The sequence below is a fragment of the Cinclus cinclus genome, chromosome 5, assembly GCF_963662255.1.
Source record: "Cinclus cinclus chromosome 5, bCinCin1.1, whole genome shotgun sequence".
Classification (NCBI taxonomy): domain Eukaryota; kingdom Metazoa; phylum Chordata; class Aves; order Passeriformes; family Cinclidae; genus Cinclus; species Cinclus cinclus.
Window position 1 is genome coordinate 25,364,895 of NC_085050.1, and position 14,205 is coordinate 25,379,099.

General features: G+C 38.1%; 1 protein-coding gene across 1 annotated transcript in view; it reads left to right on the forward strand.

Moving 5' to 3' along the window:
• The first annotated feature begins 6,151 nt into the window (after positions 1-6,151).
• The window catches only part of ATP10D (ATPase phospholipid transporting 10D (putative)), a 29,969-nt gene continuing 21,915 nt past the window's right edge, over positions 6,152-14,205 (forward strand). Inside the window, exons 1-5 of the mRNA XM_062493636.1 lie at positions 6,152-6,417; positions 7,184-7,378; positions 8,341-8,545; positions 12,508-12,593; positions 13,812-13,918. Coding sequence (XP_062349620.1) covers positions 6,152-6,417; positions 7,184-7,378; positions 8,341-8,545; positions 12,508-12,593; positions 13,812-13,918 — 859 coding nt within the window. The remainder of the gene's footprint in view (positions 6,418-7,183; positions 7,379-8,340; positions 8,546-12,507; positions 12,594-13,811; positions 13,919-14,205) is intronic.

The window sequence follows — 14,205 nt, forward strand, 5'->3', positions numbered from 1 at the left end:
GAAATTTCCTTTCTAAGATCCAAGGCTTTTCAAGGCTTGCAAGTTTTCAGTGTTGCCCATGCTAAATTAGACTTTGTAGGTAGGAAGGAGTGCATGGCGAAATAGTGCCACAGCAATTGATTTTTCATACTAACGTCTGCCTTCCACTCTTAATTCAAGAATTCTTACATATCTTTTATAAATATATCTCAGAATATATGGTTGCAAATGACCACATCATTTTCTCAAATTGAAGTTTTGATTCCTGCAGGTTTTTGCCTGTTTGTCCAATAAACTAACAGCAAAAGCCTCTTATCCAGATCTGTTTGGTATATTAGAACGTGTTGGCAGATTTCATATTGGCTTGCAAACATGTGTGATAAATTTGAGAAATTGCATGTTGCAGAGAAAGTCGCAAACCTTAGGAGGAAAGAAATATTTGTTCTTCAGAGTGTAAATTAATCTTCAGACCCTGGTTTCCTGAAGCTTCTTCATTTTCTGCTAGCTTCTGAGTTTTAAAAGATTATTATGAGGAGTTTTTAACATTTAGCCTGTATAGTTCTGTCAGTGTAGTGACAAAAGTGCTAGTGAACCTGTGCATTAACACTTGCTAAGAGATTTATATGGGACTGTTGTGTGGACTGGAGTTGACTCCACTCTTCCACAGGATTGTGTAGTGTGACCTCCACCTAGGATAGTACTTTTTATATTCCCTGGTCGGCCAGAACCTCAGATCTGCAGAACATCCTGATATATTCATGTGGGGAGGAAAGAAAAAGGGATGTTGGGCAGATTCATTGTCCGAGTTTCTTCCCTTTTAGGTGCTGTAGAAATTTTTCAGGTAAGCTAATGAATTGTTTTTGTTGCATTTGTTTGTTGCATTTTGTTGCATTGTTTGCCAAGAATTGATTTATTACTTCCTACTGGAAACTAGCCCAGCAGAAGGCCTACTGTACATTGCCTGAGAAGGAACAGGATAGAGACACACATCATAAGCATGCATGTGTCAAAGGTCCGGGGAGCATTCCTGTCAAATACGTCATTTACCAAGTGCATTTAACAAAGAATTTTCTGAAAGAAAAATGAGGACTCGTTATTTGGAGATCACAGCAAAAGAGAAGGATGTTGTCAGAAGGGAGGAAGTGGTCAGGAGAAGCCAGGGTAAATGGTAAAGCACTTCACCTGACCTATGAGCTAATGACCACAACGTAATAGTAAGGTGCAGTTCCAGAGCAGGATAAACATAGGCTAAATTATCTACACATAATGTTTTGCTGATGATCTTTAAAAATTAGCCAGTATGAGAGAGATCAGTGACTGCTAAGTGATTTGCCAAAGGCTACCAATAATATAACTATAATATAAAGAGCTTTTAGTGTCAGCTCCATCCCCCACCAGGAATGCTAGGAGCAAAGGCTTGCATGCAGATATGCAGGTGGTACTTTACAGAATTGGAAGCTGACAGAATTTACAAGAGACAGTGGAAGAGAAGCAATGGGAAAAGGAAACAACTTATGGACATGAAGTACACATGCAGGAGAATACTTACACAGGGCTTTATGATGCAAGTCCCTTCTTCCAGGGTACAGACCGTTTAAAAGTAGGGATTTTCTCAGCATTGCCACTAGCAGAGAGTTCTCAAAGCCTGTTTTTATTGTGATATGGGATGGTCAAACATGGAGAGTGTATAGTGTTGATCTGTCCTGTGGTAAAAATGATGCTGTTGTGCCTTGCTTTAACAAAGGTATGACAGCCACCTGTTTCCTGTTAACCATATCTAGTCCCTCCAGATTTTTGTATCTCGAAGTGCTTTATAAGAAGAGGAAAGAATCAGAGCACATGAAGGAACTGGTGTAGAAAAAAAGCAAGAAAGCAAATAAATCCTGTGTCATATAACTCCCTTCCACATTTCATCATCATCATTATGTTAGTAATAGTAAGCTTACTACAAGAACTTCCCTTTTTGAGTGTAAGACATACCTGAATTGCCTCTATATCAGCTGTTTCTGTTTAGCAAGATCAAGCATGTTCGCTTGAATAGTGTATAGTGTGAAAATGAGGACAGGCTAGCTTGTGTGAGGCTGTCCTCAAAACTTAGTATGTGATCATTTAGGCTTCCTGTTTTCAAACACGTGAACATTATTCTTGGAGGTTTTAAACATATATTTTAGAAAGAAACTTCTAGAAATAGTGCTTCAGAGTAACTCATCTTATAGATCATTTGCCAGTGTTTCAAGAAAACATGCTGTTCTTTATAACTACTTTAAGTTCACATTAGGTGAGGAATTAAAGACTTGGCTGTGAAAAATAACATGACAGGAGGGTCACATAATGTCTTAAGGGAATGGATTTTTTAGAAAAATTGTTTAATTTTTGTTTGATCTTTGATGACTTAGTCCTTTAAAATATCTAACATGAAGCTGATGAAACTCCTTCTGACCACACAAAATGTGTTCAATACTTTATCAACCAAATGTAATGAGGAAGAAGAATAAAATTACTCAAAAGAATTAAATTCAAAAGAGGTTTCTGAAGTTTGAAACCTCAAAAGTGCTATTTTAAAATGGTGATGCAAATAATTTGAAAGAAAAATCATTTGCAGAGTAGTAGCTCAGTCAAATCCCAGGTGAGTCAGAGGGCCTTATGGCAGAGTATGAGATCCAGATACTTTTTTCCCCAAGATGTCTGTTAATTGTCTGATTCACTTCTCTGATCGTAGGAGATTACTTGTTATTTCTTATACAGTGTTTCCAATGTGGTTGGTTTGTGTTAGTTATTTTTCATCCATACAATCTTCAATTTTGTTAGAAGTAGTTACATTAGAATACTGGAGATACTGACAAAATATGCAGCGCACAGAGCCAAATCTGATATTTCCTGTTCCTTTTTAAGATCTGCCTCTCTGAGGAAGGGTGGGACAGAGGTTTTGGAGTCAGGGAGGATATATGTGTGGTGAGGGGTGACTGTTCTTCAGCAACATTGCATATGCAGTTTCAACTATTAGCTCCTCATACAGTGGTGAAGAATTCCATTTTAACATGCTGTCATATTAAAATGTCCAGTTCTCTTCATCCCTGATTTCCCCAACTACTTTGTTTTGTTTATAAATAGTGGTCAGTGGGTATCAAATCTAGAAAAGATAAACGATTATGTAAACCAAGAAGACTTAGAATTTATAAGATTTGAAAATTTGTATATAGGTTATTTTGCCTATATAATTTTCACTGAATAGGATCTCCTATTTAAAACTTTTGCATTCGCATTAGCTGTGGGAGATTGAGAAAGAGTTCCTTCCTTGTTTGTCAGTATCAGATGTTTGTTTGCTTGGTCTTATGAAAACAAACACGATTTTCACTACAAATGGAACCTGCTCTCAGATATCTTGCTGGTGGCATGGTGTGAATTTTCCTGGCATTTATTTACTTAAGTTTGCTACTAGGTCATTGTACACTGTGCAGTGTGTAGAGATATGTCAGATTATTGGGCAAAAGTGTGGTTAGTTGACACACCCTCTATGATTCATGCTAAAGATGAAAGCTTGAAGGAGTCTGATAAATTTAACAGAAGAAATCATGTTGAAACTCTCCCTGATAATCCGGCATATTTTTAGTTAAAGCAAACATTTATTTGAAAAGGCCTCTCATAGTATAAATCTGTTTGTACAATTACTGATTTGTCACAGCAGAGACACTTAAGGAGAACTGTTGTTCCCTCAAAGCCTTAAGGATGCTATCTAAAATCCAGAAGTTTGGGAGTTTTTTTAATTGTTGAGCCGCCAAAATTTGTGATTGCAGGAAAAAAACCTACACCTATCTCTTTTCAGCCAGTCATCTTTTAAAATTATTTAATTTCCAATACTTTGTTCTTTAATTCAGAACTGACTTTTGTAGATGGATCAGTGTTAATTTGGGGGTTTGAGAGCTCTGGGTTATTGAAATCTGCATAGTCATGTATGGACTCCACCACCAGTGCATTCTGCAGTCCCTAAACATTTTTGAAGACCTTTCAAGCTTTAGACTTGTTCTCAGGCTCAGTGTAAATTAATTGAAGCATCTCTTCTATGTGTGTTCAGGTCCGTGTTCATATGTATGACTGTATGGTAGCCATACAATTAAAGTGATTCATTGTAGAGAAGTAGCTGCTTCTAAATGTCAGTTCCCATTTCTGGAAGAAAGGCTGACCCTGACTAAAATGGGATAGTAACCTCTATGCAGCCTCTGGGAGCAGTTTCCCAGGCCGTAGGATTAGAGGGAGCAAAAAACAGAAGATGCCACATTCTGTCAAAATAAGAGGATGCCATGTATTTTAAAAAAATCTTCACAACCTCTTTCTTGCTTCTTAGAGAAGTCCTAGACATAGCTGCATTTCCTTGCAACATTTAGTAGTGTGATGATTACTGGGACCGCAAGGTTTAGGACTGAAAAAGAGGAAAGCCTTTTCCTCAGACTGGCCCCTTATGTTGTCTGGGGGAACCCTGCTGAAGAGCCTTGGAGGAACAGTAAGGTACTGCCAGGGGATGCTGAGAGGAAATGCCATATAGAAGGGTTGGGGTTTTTTTTCTCTCCTTTGTGTGCAGGTCATGATTTCTAAAGAACATGATTTTCATGTAGATGATTACAGTCTTCCAAGACACTGTGACAGTCAATAGCTATCCACATCTAATGGTGATAGGACAAAAATGTCCCATCTTAATTTGAGGAGATGAAGAGGCCAGATAAACATTAGAGAAAAGCTGTCTAGCTGTGGGGTAGTGACACAGACATCCAGGCTTTTTAAGAAGTTTGGAGAATCTTTCAGAATGGGTTTATGTGGCGATACAAATAGTACTCAATTTTTAGAGGACGTGGTGAGGGCATTGTGCTCATGTGTCAAAAATTCTGTGGTTGTAATAGAAGAATCAAGGAAGATATGTAAGAGAAGATAGTCTGGATAAAATAGTCAAGTTGATAGTTTGGAAAATGACTATTTAGGGCAACATTTTGGAGAAATCTGAGCAGGACAGAGTGGTATTTGTCAATAAAAGAGAAAGATATCACATGAATAGAAGCTTGAATCGATTGAAACCAGTCAGGATTAGTTTGATAACCACCCAGGAGAGTCTGTTGTTAAAAGAGATTTTGTTTAGGAAGATCCAGCAAGTTTTAGGAGCAGCTTTTGTGTGAGGATTTAGGAAGAGGATTTAGTCAAACATTTTGCTAGAATCTATGCAGGTAGTAAGATACCAGGTGGAAGGAAAGTAACCCAAAGCGAGAAGTACTGATGATTTTGGGCTCATGCAATTCATAGTTTTAAGCAAATATATGACAAACTGTTCTGTGGAAGAAACAATACAAGAAATGTAGCAACCATTAGTTAAAGTTTTCAAATTGTAAAAAACTTTGTTATAAAAATCAGTGCTTTTGATTTTCTACTAAAGCATGGTTTATGCAAGAGGCCTTTTCTCACTGCATTGGGTGATTTGATAAAGTGAGCAACACTATAGCTGTGAGTATCACCCATAGCTATGAACTTTGGCTTTCTGTAGGAAAGCAAATTCCTGGCTAGAATGCAGAGCTTAGATAGGTGGATAAAGGAGAAGCATTGGCATGAAATTTATTCAACCTCTGTCAATTGCTAAAAGTTCTCAAACCTCTCTTAATTTAGTAGAAGTTTTGTTGATGATGGCTACTTAGTGCCTTTCACTGACAATTCCTCACTTTGTGTTTAAGGCTGTATTCAGATGCATATTGCTAGATTGTTGACTTCTGAGTTTAAAAATGTTTGTTAACCATCAGCATGGACTGTGGTGTCTGAGATGAGGATTCCTTGCAAAATGCTGTTCTCTGCAGAATTAGCAGCTTGTCTGCCTTTCTGCACCATGCTGCAGCATGAGAAACTGGTGGGTGGACTGGTATTACAAAAATATCGTGCATTTTGTAAAGAGTAGTTAAATTATAGGATCCTGAAAGGTTTGATAAATACAATATTTAAAGCAGAAGTTCCTGACCTTACGTAGCATATTAATAGTCTGAATTGGGTTCGGTATGAAAATTACTCTTTCCCTAGGCTTATTCAGAACTGTAGCTCTGACTTTTTGTTGAAAAGACTTTACAGAATTGTCGTGTAACTTGCTGTATGTTCAAGCATTTCCGGAGAGATGACAGTCCTTGGACTATAAAGTGTTTCAGGTGCAATGGCAGATCCCATCCGCTGGGCCCGATACCGCTGGCAGCGACTGATATCAACAGAGGGCAGAGAATGCAGCAGCAACAATTCAAGTGGCAAGTGCTATCAGTCATCAAAAACTACTGGCAAACATCGGATAGTGATACCCTGTTTGGGACATTTTAAAGAAGAGTATGAAAAAGTATCAAAACTGTACATGAACAACAAAATACGGACTACTAGGTATACTTTATTGAATTTTTTACCACGGAATTTATTTGAACAATTTCACAGGTAAGGAACTCCTTTTTGATTGTGGTAGTTCTTCTGAAGCTGAATACTTTTATTTAAACATTTGTGTGTGTTACTATATATTAAAAAATTATTCCTCACGCTGACCTATCACTTCTGAAAAGAGGCATGTTATAGGGTCAAAGTTTCTTAAGTATCATTGTTGAGCTAATAATTTTCTCCTTAGCTTATGTGCTTTCTTCATATTCTGTTCTTTGGACTATTGAATTATTCCTTGGTCTTGGAGCACTGTCACACACCAATTGCCGATAGGATTTTCAGCTTATTTCCTGCAAATGTCTTTTTCCCCTTCCCTCATATCTTTCTCTCTTTCTAATTATTTTCATCTTCCTTCTGCTTGGAGAACTGCTGATCTGTCAAGCTATGCAGGGAGCTTACAGGATGGCTTCCTTTTAAAACACGTCATCTTCTGTTAGAGATGATAAAATTAAGTTTAAAAGACCTGGAAATTTGAGAGTGCAAATTCACCAGTGCCCCACTCTGGAAAACATGTGCCTGGATGACAGTTTTGAAAATACAGGAGAATTCTTGATTTCTGCATTACCTGATCATGTATGTTAAGCACCTGTGTTGCTAAGCAATCTACTGACTGGAGAGTGAAAACAGAGTTCTGGATAGTTATTCCTTAAATTGCAGGTGAAGTAAACATAAATTGCTGGTAACTTAAATATCTGTATAGCATAGAGTGGGGAAATAAGGATCATTGTCTGCTAGCACAGCTAAGTCCTGTGTTTTCTCTTTGTTTCAGAATTGCCAATGTGTATTTCCTATTTCTAGTTGTCCTAAATTGGGTTCCTGTGGTTGAAGCTTTCCAAAAGGAAATTACAATGCTACCTCTGATAGGGGTTCTGACAATTATTGCAGTTAAGGATGGTCTGGAAGATTACTCAAGGTACAAAATGGATAAACAGATAAACAACTTAGTAACCAAAGTATATAGCAGGTAAGAGACAACAGTCTTTGTGGTTTATTGTTATTATTTGATTATGACTATCATGTGAAAAACTTGGTGATAACTCTTTTGATTACCTTCTGGATACTTATAGAAGCATAAAATAATGTAATTTGAAAAAGGTGTCTGAAAGTTGTTCAGTCTTAACCCCCTGCTCAAAGCAGGGCTGTTTAGATCAGTTCACTCAGGGACTACTTGAGACTCAATGACCAGTTTTGTTAAATGGTTATCAAATTAGTGTAAAATCTGCAAAAACAATTTTTGCTTTGAGGCAAATGAGTTTGCACATGTGTTTGTACTGTATTAACCAAGGTACTTCAACTAGGTAGGCATTGTTGTACATAGCATTTGTTTTGAAGGGTGTATTTTTAATTCCCCTAAAATGGCTTCATGGAAGTTGAAAGGCTGCTAGTTTATTGCTCATTAATGGCATCATGCTGTACTCATAGTGTGATACCATTTCCCCAAACAGAACAAGATAGTTTTCTACTTGAGTGCATCACACAGTTCGATATGAGTGTTAGCATCTGTGTTCCACTGTGCAGAACTGCAATGTTGCATGCTGTGGGTACAGGTCAGTCAGGGAGGCTGCTAGTGGTGAGTCTGCTAAGCAGTTATTATCAAAAAAGACAGGTATGAAAACTGATCATACTCTAAATTAACCATCATAAAACTTCTCTAAGTATATATCAGTGCTGCCCATGTAATCATTTTTGTTTTAAACCTGTCGTAAAAGGATATTCCAAGATGTAAAATAAAGATAACAAAGATAAAGGAAGTGTAGTGATTTTTTTTTTCTTTCTTGCATGCTTTGTTTCCATGTGGGAAAACAAGTATTTTGAAAAATGTCACTTTTGATGTGTTGTAATAGCTGTCACAAATAGCACCTGTGGGTTTTTCTCAGTTTCACTTTACACATTTGTAGAAAGTCACTGTTCTTCTATGTTTTCCAGGAAAGAGAAGAAATACATAGATGAGTGCTGGAAAAATGTCAGCGTTGGGGACTTCATCCGGCTTTCCCGTAATGAAGTCGTTCCTGCAGACATGGTGCTGTTATATTCTAGTGACCTGGATGGGATCTGTTATATTGAAACTGCAGGCCTTGATGGAGAAACCAATCTAAAGCAGAGACAGGTGGTGAGAGGATATTCAGAGCAGGTGAGAATTGTGCTTTTCTAGTGGTGTGAGAAAGCTGTCATGACAGGTGGTGAACTAAAAAAGCCCTCTAGACTGCCTAATTCATGGTATCTCAGCAGTCCCCATCTGAAAATCAAGGGGTTAGGTAACACAGTTCTAATTTGTTGCTTGAGTGGTTTTGGAGCGGATCTTTGCATGTTAACATAACCCAGAGAAAGACAGGTCTATTTCAGGTAATGAAACAATGCAATTAATAATTCTGATAAAATTCAAGGAGTTACTTATGAGGCATAACATGTCATGGGTGAGAAATTGGAGGTTTTTAGATGGTACTTCAGTGCTATATAAAGACCCTGAGAGAAGAGCGGGTATTATCTTTTTCGCTGTTTCTTCACATTGCAAACACTTTGTTACTCCCATACAATACTTCAATATTATACCTAGCAGCCAAAATGCTGAGGCTGACACAAAAAAGGCAATATTAAAAGATTAAAGAATCCTGACATTTCTGTAGTCTTCAGTTCTGCTGCTGAAACACCATGCTTCAAACAACAGCAGGGAGCTTCAGTGTTGTCCATAACAACAGACTGTTTAGTGCTTTGGAGATAAAATTACCTGAACTTGCTCTGCATTTAGAGCAGTGGTGAGGAAGTAAGGAGAAGTTGTCTCTAAGTGCCATTGCTTAGTGGGTGTGGTAATACCAAAGGCATGATGTGCTATCTATGAACAAAGCTGTTTCTTATCCCCTAGCAGTCTATTTTTACTTCTGTTTTTATTTCTTGATTTAATCTTAAAATTGCAAGGCAGGAAGGACTGTTTGATCCTTTTGTATATGCATATTATTGCACAAAAGCAAAATTCCAGTGGTTCTTCAGGCTTACAGCATACTGAGGTGGCAGTTTCCATACCAGCTCTTGCTACCAAGGTCTAATTTCAGTCTGATTCAAGAAAGAGACTGATTTCTTTATTTTCTGAGAACTTGTACCAAAATTCTAGGAAGAGTCATACTGTCTAAAAAAAGCATCAATTCCTTCCTCATTCAAGACTTGCATTAATTTTTGTCATCAAATAGGGGAAAAAAATAGTTACTGTAGAATCTTCTTGTCAGGATTGCTTGGTTTCTGTTTTTTGAAACAGACAGCCACAGTCTGTTTCACAGACCTCGAGTGCACCTCCAGCTGGGCTCCAGCCTGGGAATTTGTCCTTACAAACTCAGGCTGAGTAAAACTGGCAGTGCCATGTAAGGGGTTGACTGCCTGGCCTCTCTCACTTCTTAACTTCAAAAGAAGAGGAATAAACAACACCAAATTAAAGAACATATGAAGACAAGAACTACAGTCTTAATCTATTTCCAAGGTTGTTAAGTCCTGCTTCTTTGTGACTGAGCAAGTTAGAAACACGGTGAAAACACTTATCAATGGGACACCTGTTCATGCATGTGGGATTTCTTTAAAAGAAAGCAAGGCAAAATGAAAGCAAGAGGCAGGAGCTGAAACTCTCAGAGTGATTTTTAAAATTATTTTTTCCTGTTGCTTGAATGGCAACAGGAAAGAAACTGGGAAAGTAACTTGAGACTTCTTAAAGAGCAGTGGGTAAACACAGTGTCTCCAACCATCCTGGCATTCGAAGGGAAGTACACAAAACAGATGAGGACCAACTTCCTGAGGATGATGAGCTATTTTGAGAACATACTGACATCGCTCTGCTTCTTTCAGGACAGTCAAATGCTGCTTCCTCTTAGGGTTTAGGACCTCTTAGAAAGTCTCCTTTCTACCCCTCACGTGATTAGCTGAACCACACACAGGTTCATGGGGGTGATGAAGCTAATATCCCATTAGCACTAAAACATTGTGAAATGTGACTATTTCCTGTTGGAGTATAAGAGATAGCAAGGAATTGCACCCATTGGTTCCTTCTCAGCCTGCATGGTAGTGACTGAATCCAGCCCTGGCTGCAGGATCCTCAAAGCCAGTGGAAAGTGCTGTTCTTTTCTTCTGGGAAGCCTAAGCCAAGCTGATCAAAGGCATTCCCAGCTCTCCTCTTCCACCTTAGCCATACACCCACTCCATTCCCATGCTATGTTATCAAATGGTGTATGTGTCAGGAGCACAGCACAGCCAAAGCAAGTGGGCTTGGCCTTGGGAATCTGCATCTCCCCATTTCAGTCAGTGTCTGATGCAGGGCCTCTCATTCCCAGCTCCCTTACTCAGTTTCTTTATTGTCTCCTTTCTTTAGGGACCTTTACACAAAATCCAAGTAATTCTAATTCTGCCAAAATTTAAATAATCTCTTTTGTGCCAGAAAACATAGGAAAACTTCTTAAGAAATAACATACAAAGGCTTCATCTCTGAGTATTTGCTTTGCCAAAATTACGATTATAATGAGAAAAATACAGAAAATAAACGTACAGTCCAGGAGGATCTGAGTTTCCGTATCGAGATACCTGCTTTTGGACACAGTTTTTGTAACCTCTCTTTTATGCTGGCAGAGTGTAGACAGCTGTGTCCACTATAGATTATACCCAGAGTTTCAGTGCTTGCTTTTTCAAGGTATATTACAGGAAGTTCCACCACCAAAATATATTTTGATGTTTCCAGACAGTAGAGGAAAAGAATTGACTGCTTTGGCTCTTTCACTTTGAGAGTAGTTCTTACTTGGGTAATCACTGTACAGTGCAAAATTCTTGAAAAGCATCAGTCAAGTATTCTGTCTAACATTTTACAGAAATGTTATACCTCCAGTGCAAATCAACATGAGACAGGTTGGTGGAGAGACAGGTCTTTTCACAGTTAACTAAATTTGCAGAGACTGAATGATCTGTATCGACGACTGTGTTCGTATTGACTTCGGGTTAATACAGTGCAACTCATCAGTGCAGCAAAACATAACAAAAAAAGTACTTTAATCAGTCTAATAAAGTACTTGTTAACAATATGATGTCTTCTGAGTTTCAAATTCTTACTGTTTTAAGCTCACCGTTGTTATTCTTCCAGTGTGAAGTCATCCAGTTGATGGAGTGCAACCTTTTCAGAGACCTGTAATTATATCTAAGATGTATTCAGCAACACCTGTGAATTAGAGAATTATGCTTAGGAGTTTGAATCCTTAAATTGGTCTTTTTTTTTTTTGTTTTTGTTTTTTGTTTTTTTTAAAGAGTAAAACAAATTACTTTCCAAAGAGTTAGTGGCAGGTACTCAGCTTGGAAATTACTCAGGTATACCAGAGGCAAGCCTGTGTTATACTAGATACTAGAAGCATACTCATATGCCATTAATTAAAATTAAATGGCAATAGCAAGTAATTCCAAAGATAAGGCCTTTTGGCTTTTCTCTTATTTCTTATCATGTTTCATTCTTATTAATACAGGTGATTTGTTTCACTTGACTTTTCACTGAAGAGCTCACCTGCTCTTCGTTTGCAACATGTACTTCTGGTCTTTCATAACAGCCCTTTCTTTGGTACTTGTAAGTCTCAAACATCATTGCAAAGTTCTACCTGCTTTCTCTGTGTTAGCATGGAAACCATCCTGGTAATGGTATTGAAAAAAAAAAAAAGGCTGTTTGCAAGAAATTCTGCTTGCAGAGAAGACAGTGTCTCTTCTTCCTTTTTTGTTTACTTTTTCTTTTTCATATAATATGAAAAATCTATGGGAAATAGATGTTCTTACTTTCAGATGTTCATACTGCTTTTTTGGGTTTTTTTTCTTCCTCTTCATCCTTTCACCCATATTTTTTCCTCTCCGGTGTTCTCAAAATATCAGCAGTTCAAGTGCTATTTGACAGTGTTTAATATTTACAAGGAAGTCGTGGTGTGTAGGTCTGATTTGTACTTGGGTTGGAGACCATCAACACCACCAGCAACCTACAGTTTAGAGGCTAAATTGTTAGATAGTAGTATCTGAATCTCTGAATTTATGATGTTTTTAAGTTCTGTCACATTTTGTCTGAGTTCTCTGGGTTTTTTTTCCTTCCCATGGCTTTAGGTTTCTGAAATTGATCCAGAAGAATTTTCCAGTAGAATAGAGTGTGAAAGTCCTAACAATGACCTCAGTCGTTTCCGAGGCTTTGTGTAAGTAGGCTTGGTGGCTCTTTAAACTGTTGTCGTTTGCTATGGCCGTCCTACTAATTTTCAGAGGTCTTTTAATGTTTGCTTGAAGAAGCAATATGGATAGAGGTCAGTTTGCACCACTGCGTTTGAGTGCAGCACAGCAGACTGAGCCCCCCAAAAGGTTTTTCTGAGCAGCAGGTGGGGCACTGATGCTTTTTATTTTGTATTAAATATTTTCAGCATCTCAGTTCAGACTGTTTTGCAGTTGTGTATTTCGTACTTGAAATAGCTGTTTTAAATCTGCTCTTCATAACATATGATATCTACAGTATTTGGTCTGGACCATGGCCTGGCTGGGCACACTGCATTGATTAGAATTGGAAATCAGAAGGACTGGCTTCTTGTCCTCTCTGAGTTGTTTTGTGTCACCTTCAGTCACTTAATCAAAGTCCTTTTGACCAGTGTGGCTGTCTGTGTCTTCTCTTCAGTCTGGACTTATGTTTTCAGGCTGGGTTTATGTTAGGGGTTTCCTTCATGATTGGGGTTGGGAAGGACCTTAAGGGACTTAGATGATCTTTAACGTCCCTTTCAACCCCAGCTATTGTATGATTCTGTGATTCTTACAGGTTTATGACTTTCTGTAGATAATAAGAAAACAAAATATATTTTGTGGGGTGACCTCTTCAGGTTTTGAGACTTAGAATGTCTATATTCTTCCCTTTGCACTCTGACACATTAGATATTTGAGAATGAAAAGAAATACATATAAATCTTAGTGTCTGGGGATGCACCTTGACAAAGAGTCAGCCTAGCTGCACTGAAAGTATACCACAGAAGTGGTGGTGTTCACAGTATATTTAGGATGAGATTTTATATATTTTTTTCAAATCATTTCTGATGCTGATAATCCAAATAGGATAGGGTTTCAGATTTCCAGTTTTTGTCTTGGATCTCTTTTCAGTAGCATTGCCTACTTCTCATATGCCAGATGGCAAATGCTAGGGTTTTACATGCAAAAAAAAAAAAAAAAAGTAATGCAACACCTACGTGCTCGGATTTTCAAGGGTGTTCTGCTTTCATGTTACTCCATTCATTTGAAAAAAGTCCAATCAGAGATGTCAGTATGGCAGTCAGTGACTTGCAGCTTCTTTGGGAAATCTGTTCCTAATGATTTTGCAAAGCCTGATTGGTAATTGTTGGGAGCCTACAGCTGACACAATGTGCTTTTTTTTTATGCAGTGAGCATTCAAATATGGATCGAGTGGGTCTCAGCAAGGAAAACTTGCTGCTCCGAGGATGCACAGTAAGAAACACAGAAGCTGTGGTAGGCATAGTGGTATATGCAGGTTAGTGACCCGCCCTGGCTTGCACAGAATGCCTTGCAAACAAGATAGTTGTGTGCCCTAAGAAACCATATTGCATGAAGGGGAATTGGGAGAGTAAAAGCATGAATGCAGCCATAGCTAGAAATGTTAAGAATGCATATCCAGGTTAAATTTGTTTGTGTTTTAACTGTAAATTATTCCCCAATTATTCCTCGAAGGGTGGATCTGTTGTGTGTGAGCAGGTCCTGGTCCTCAGCTTGTTAGTTGCAATGGTAAACTGAGATTTTGAAATGGATATGGAAATGCAT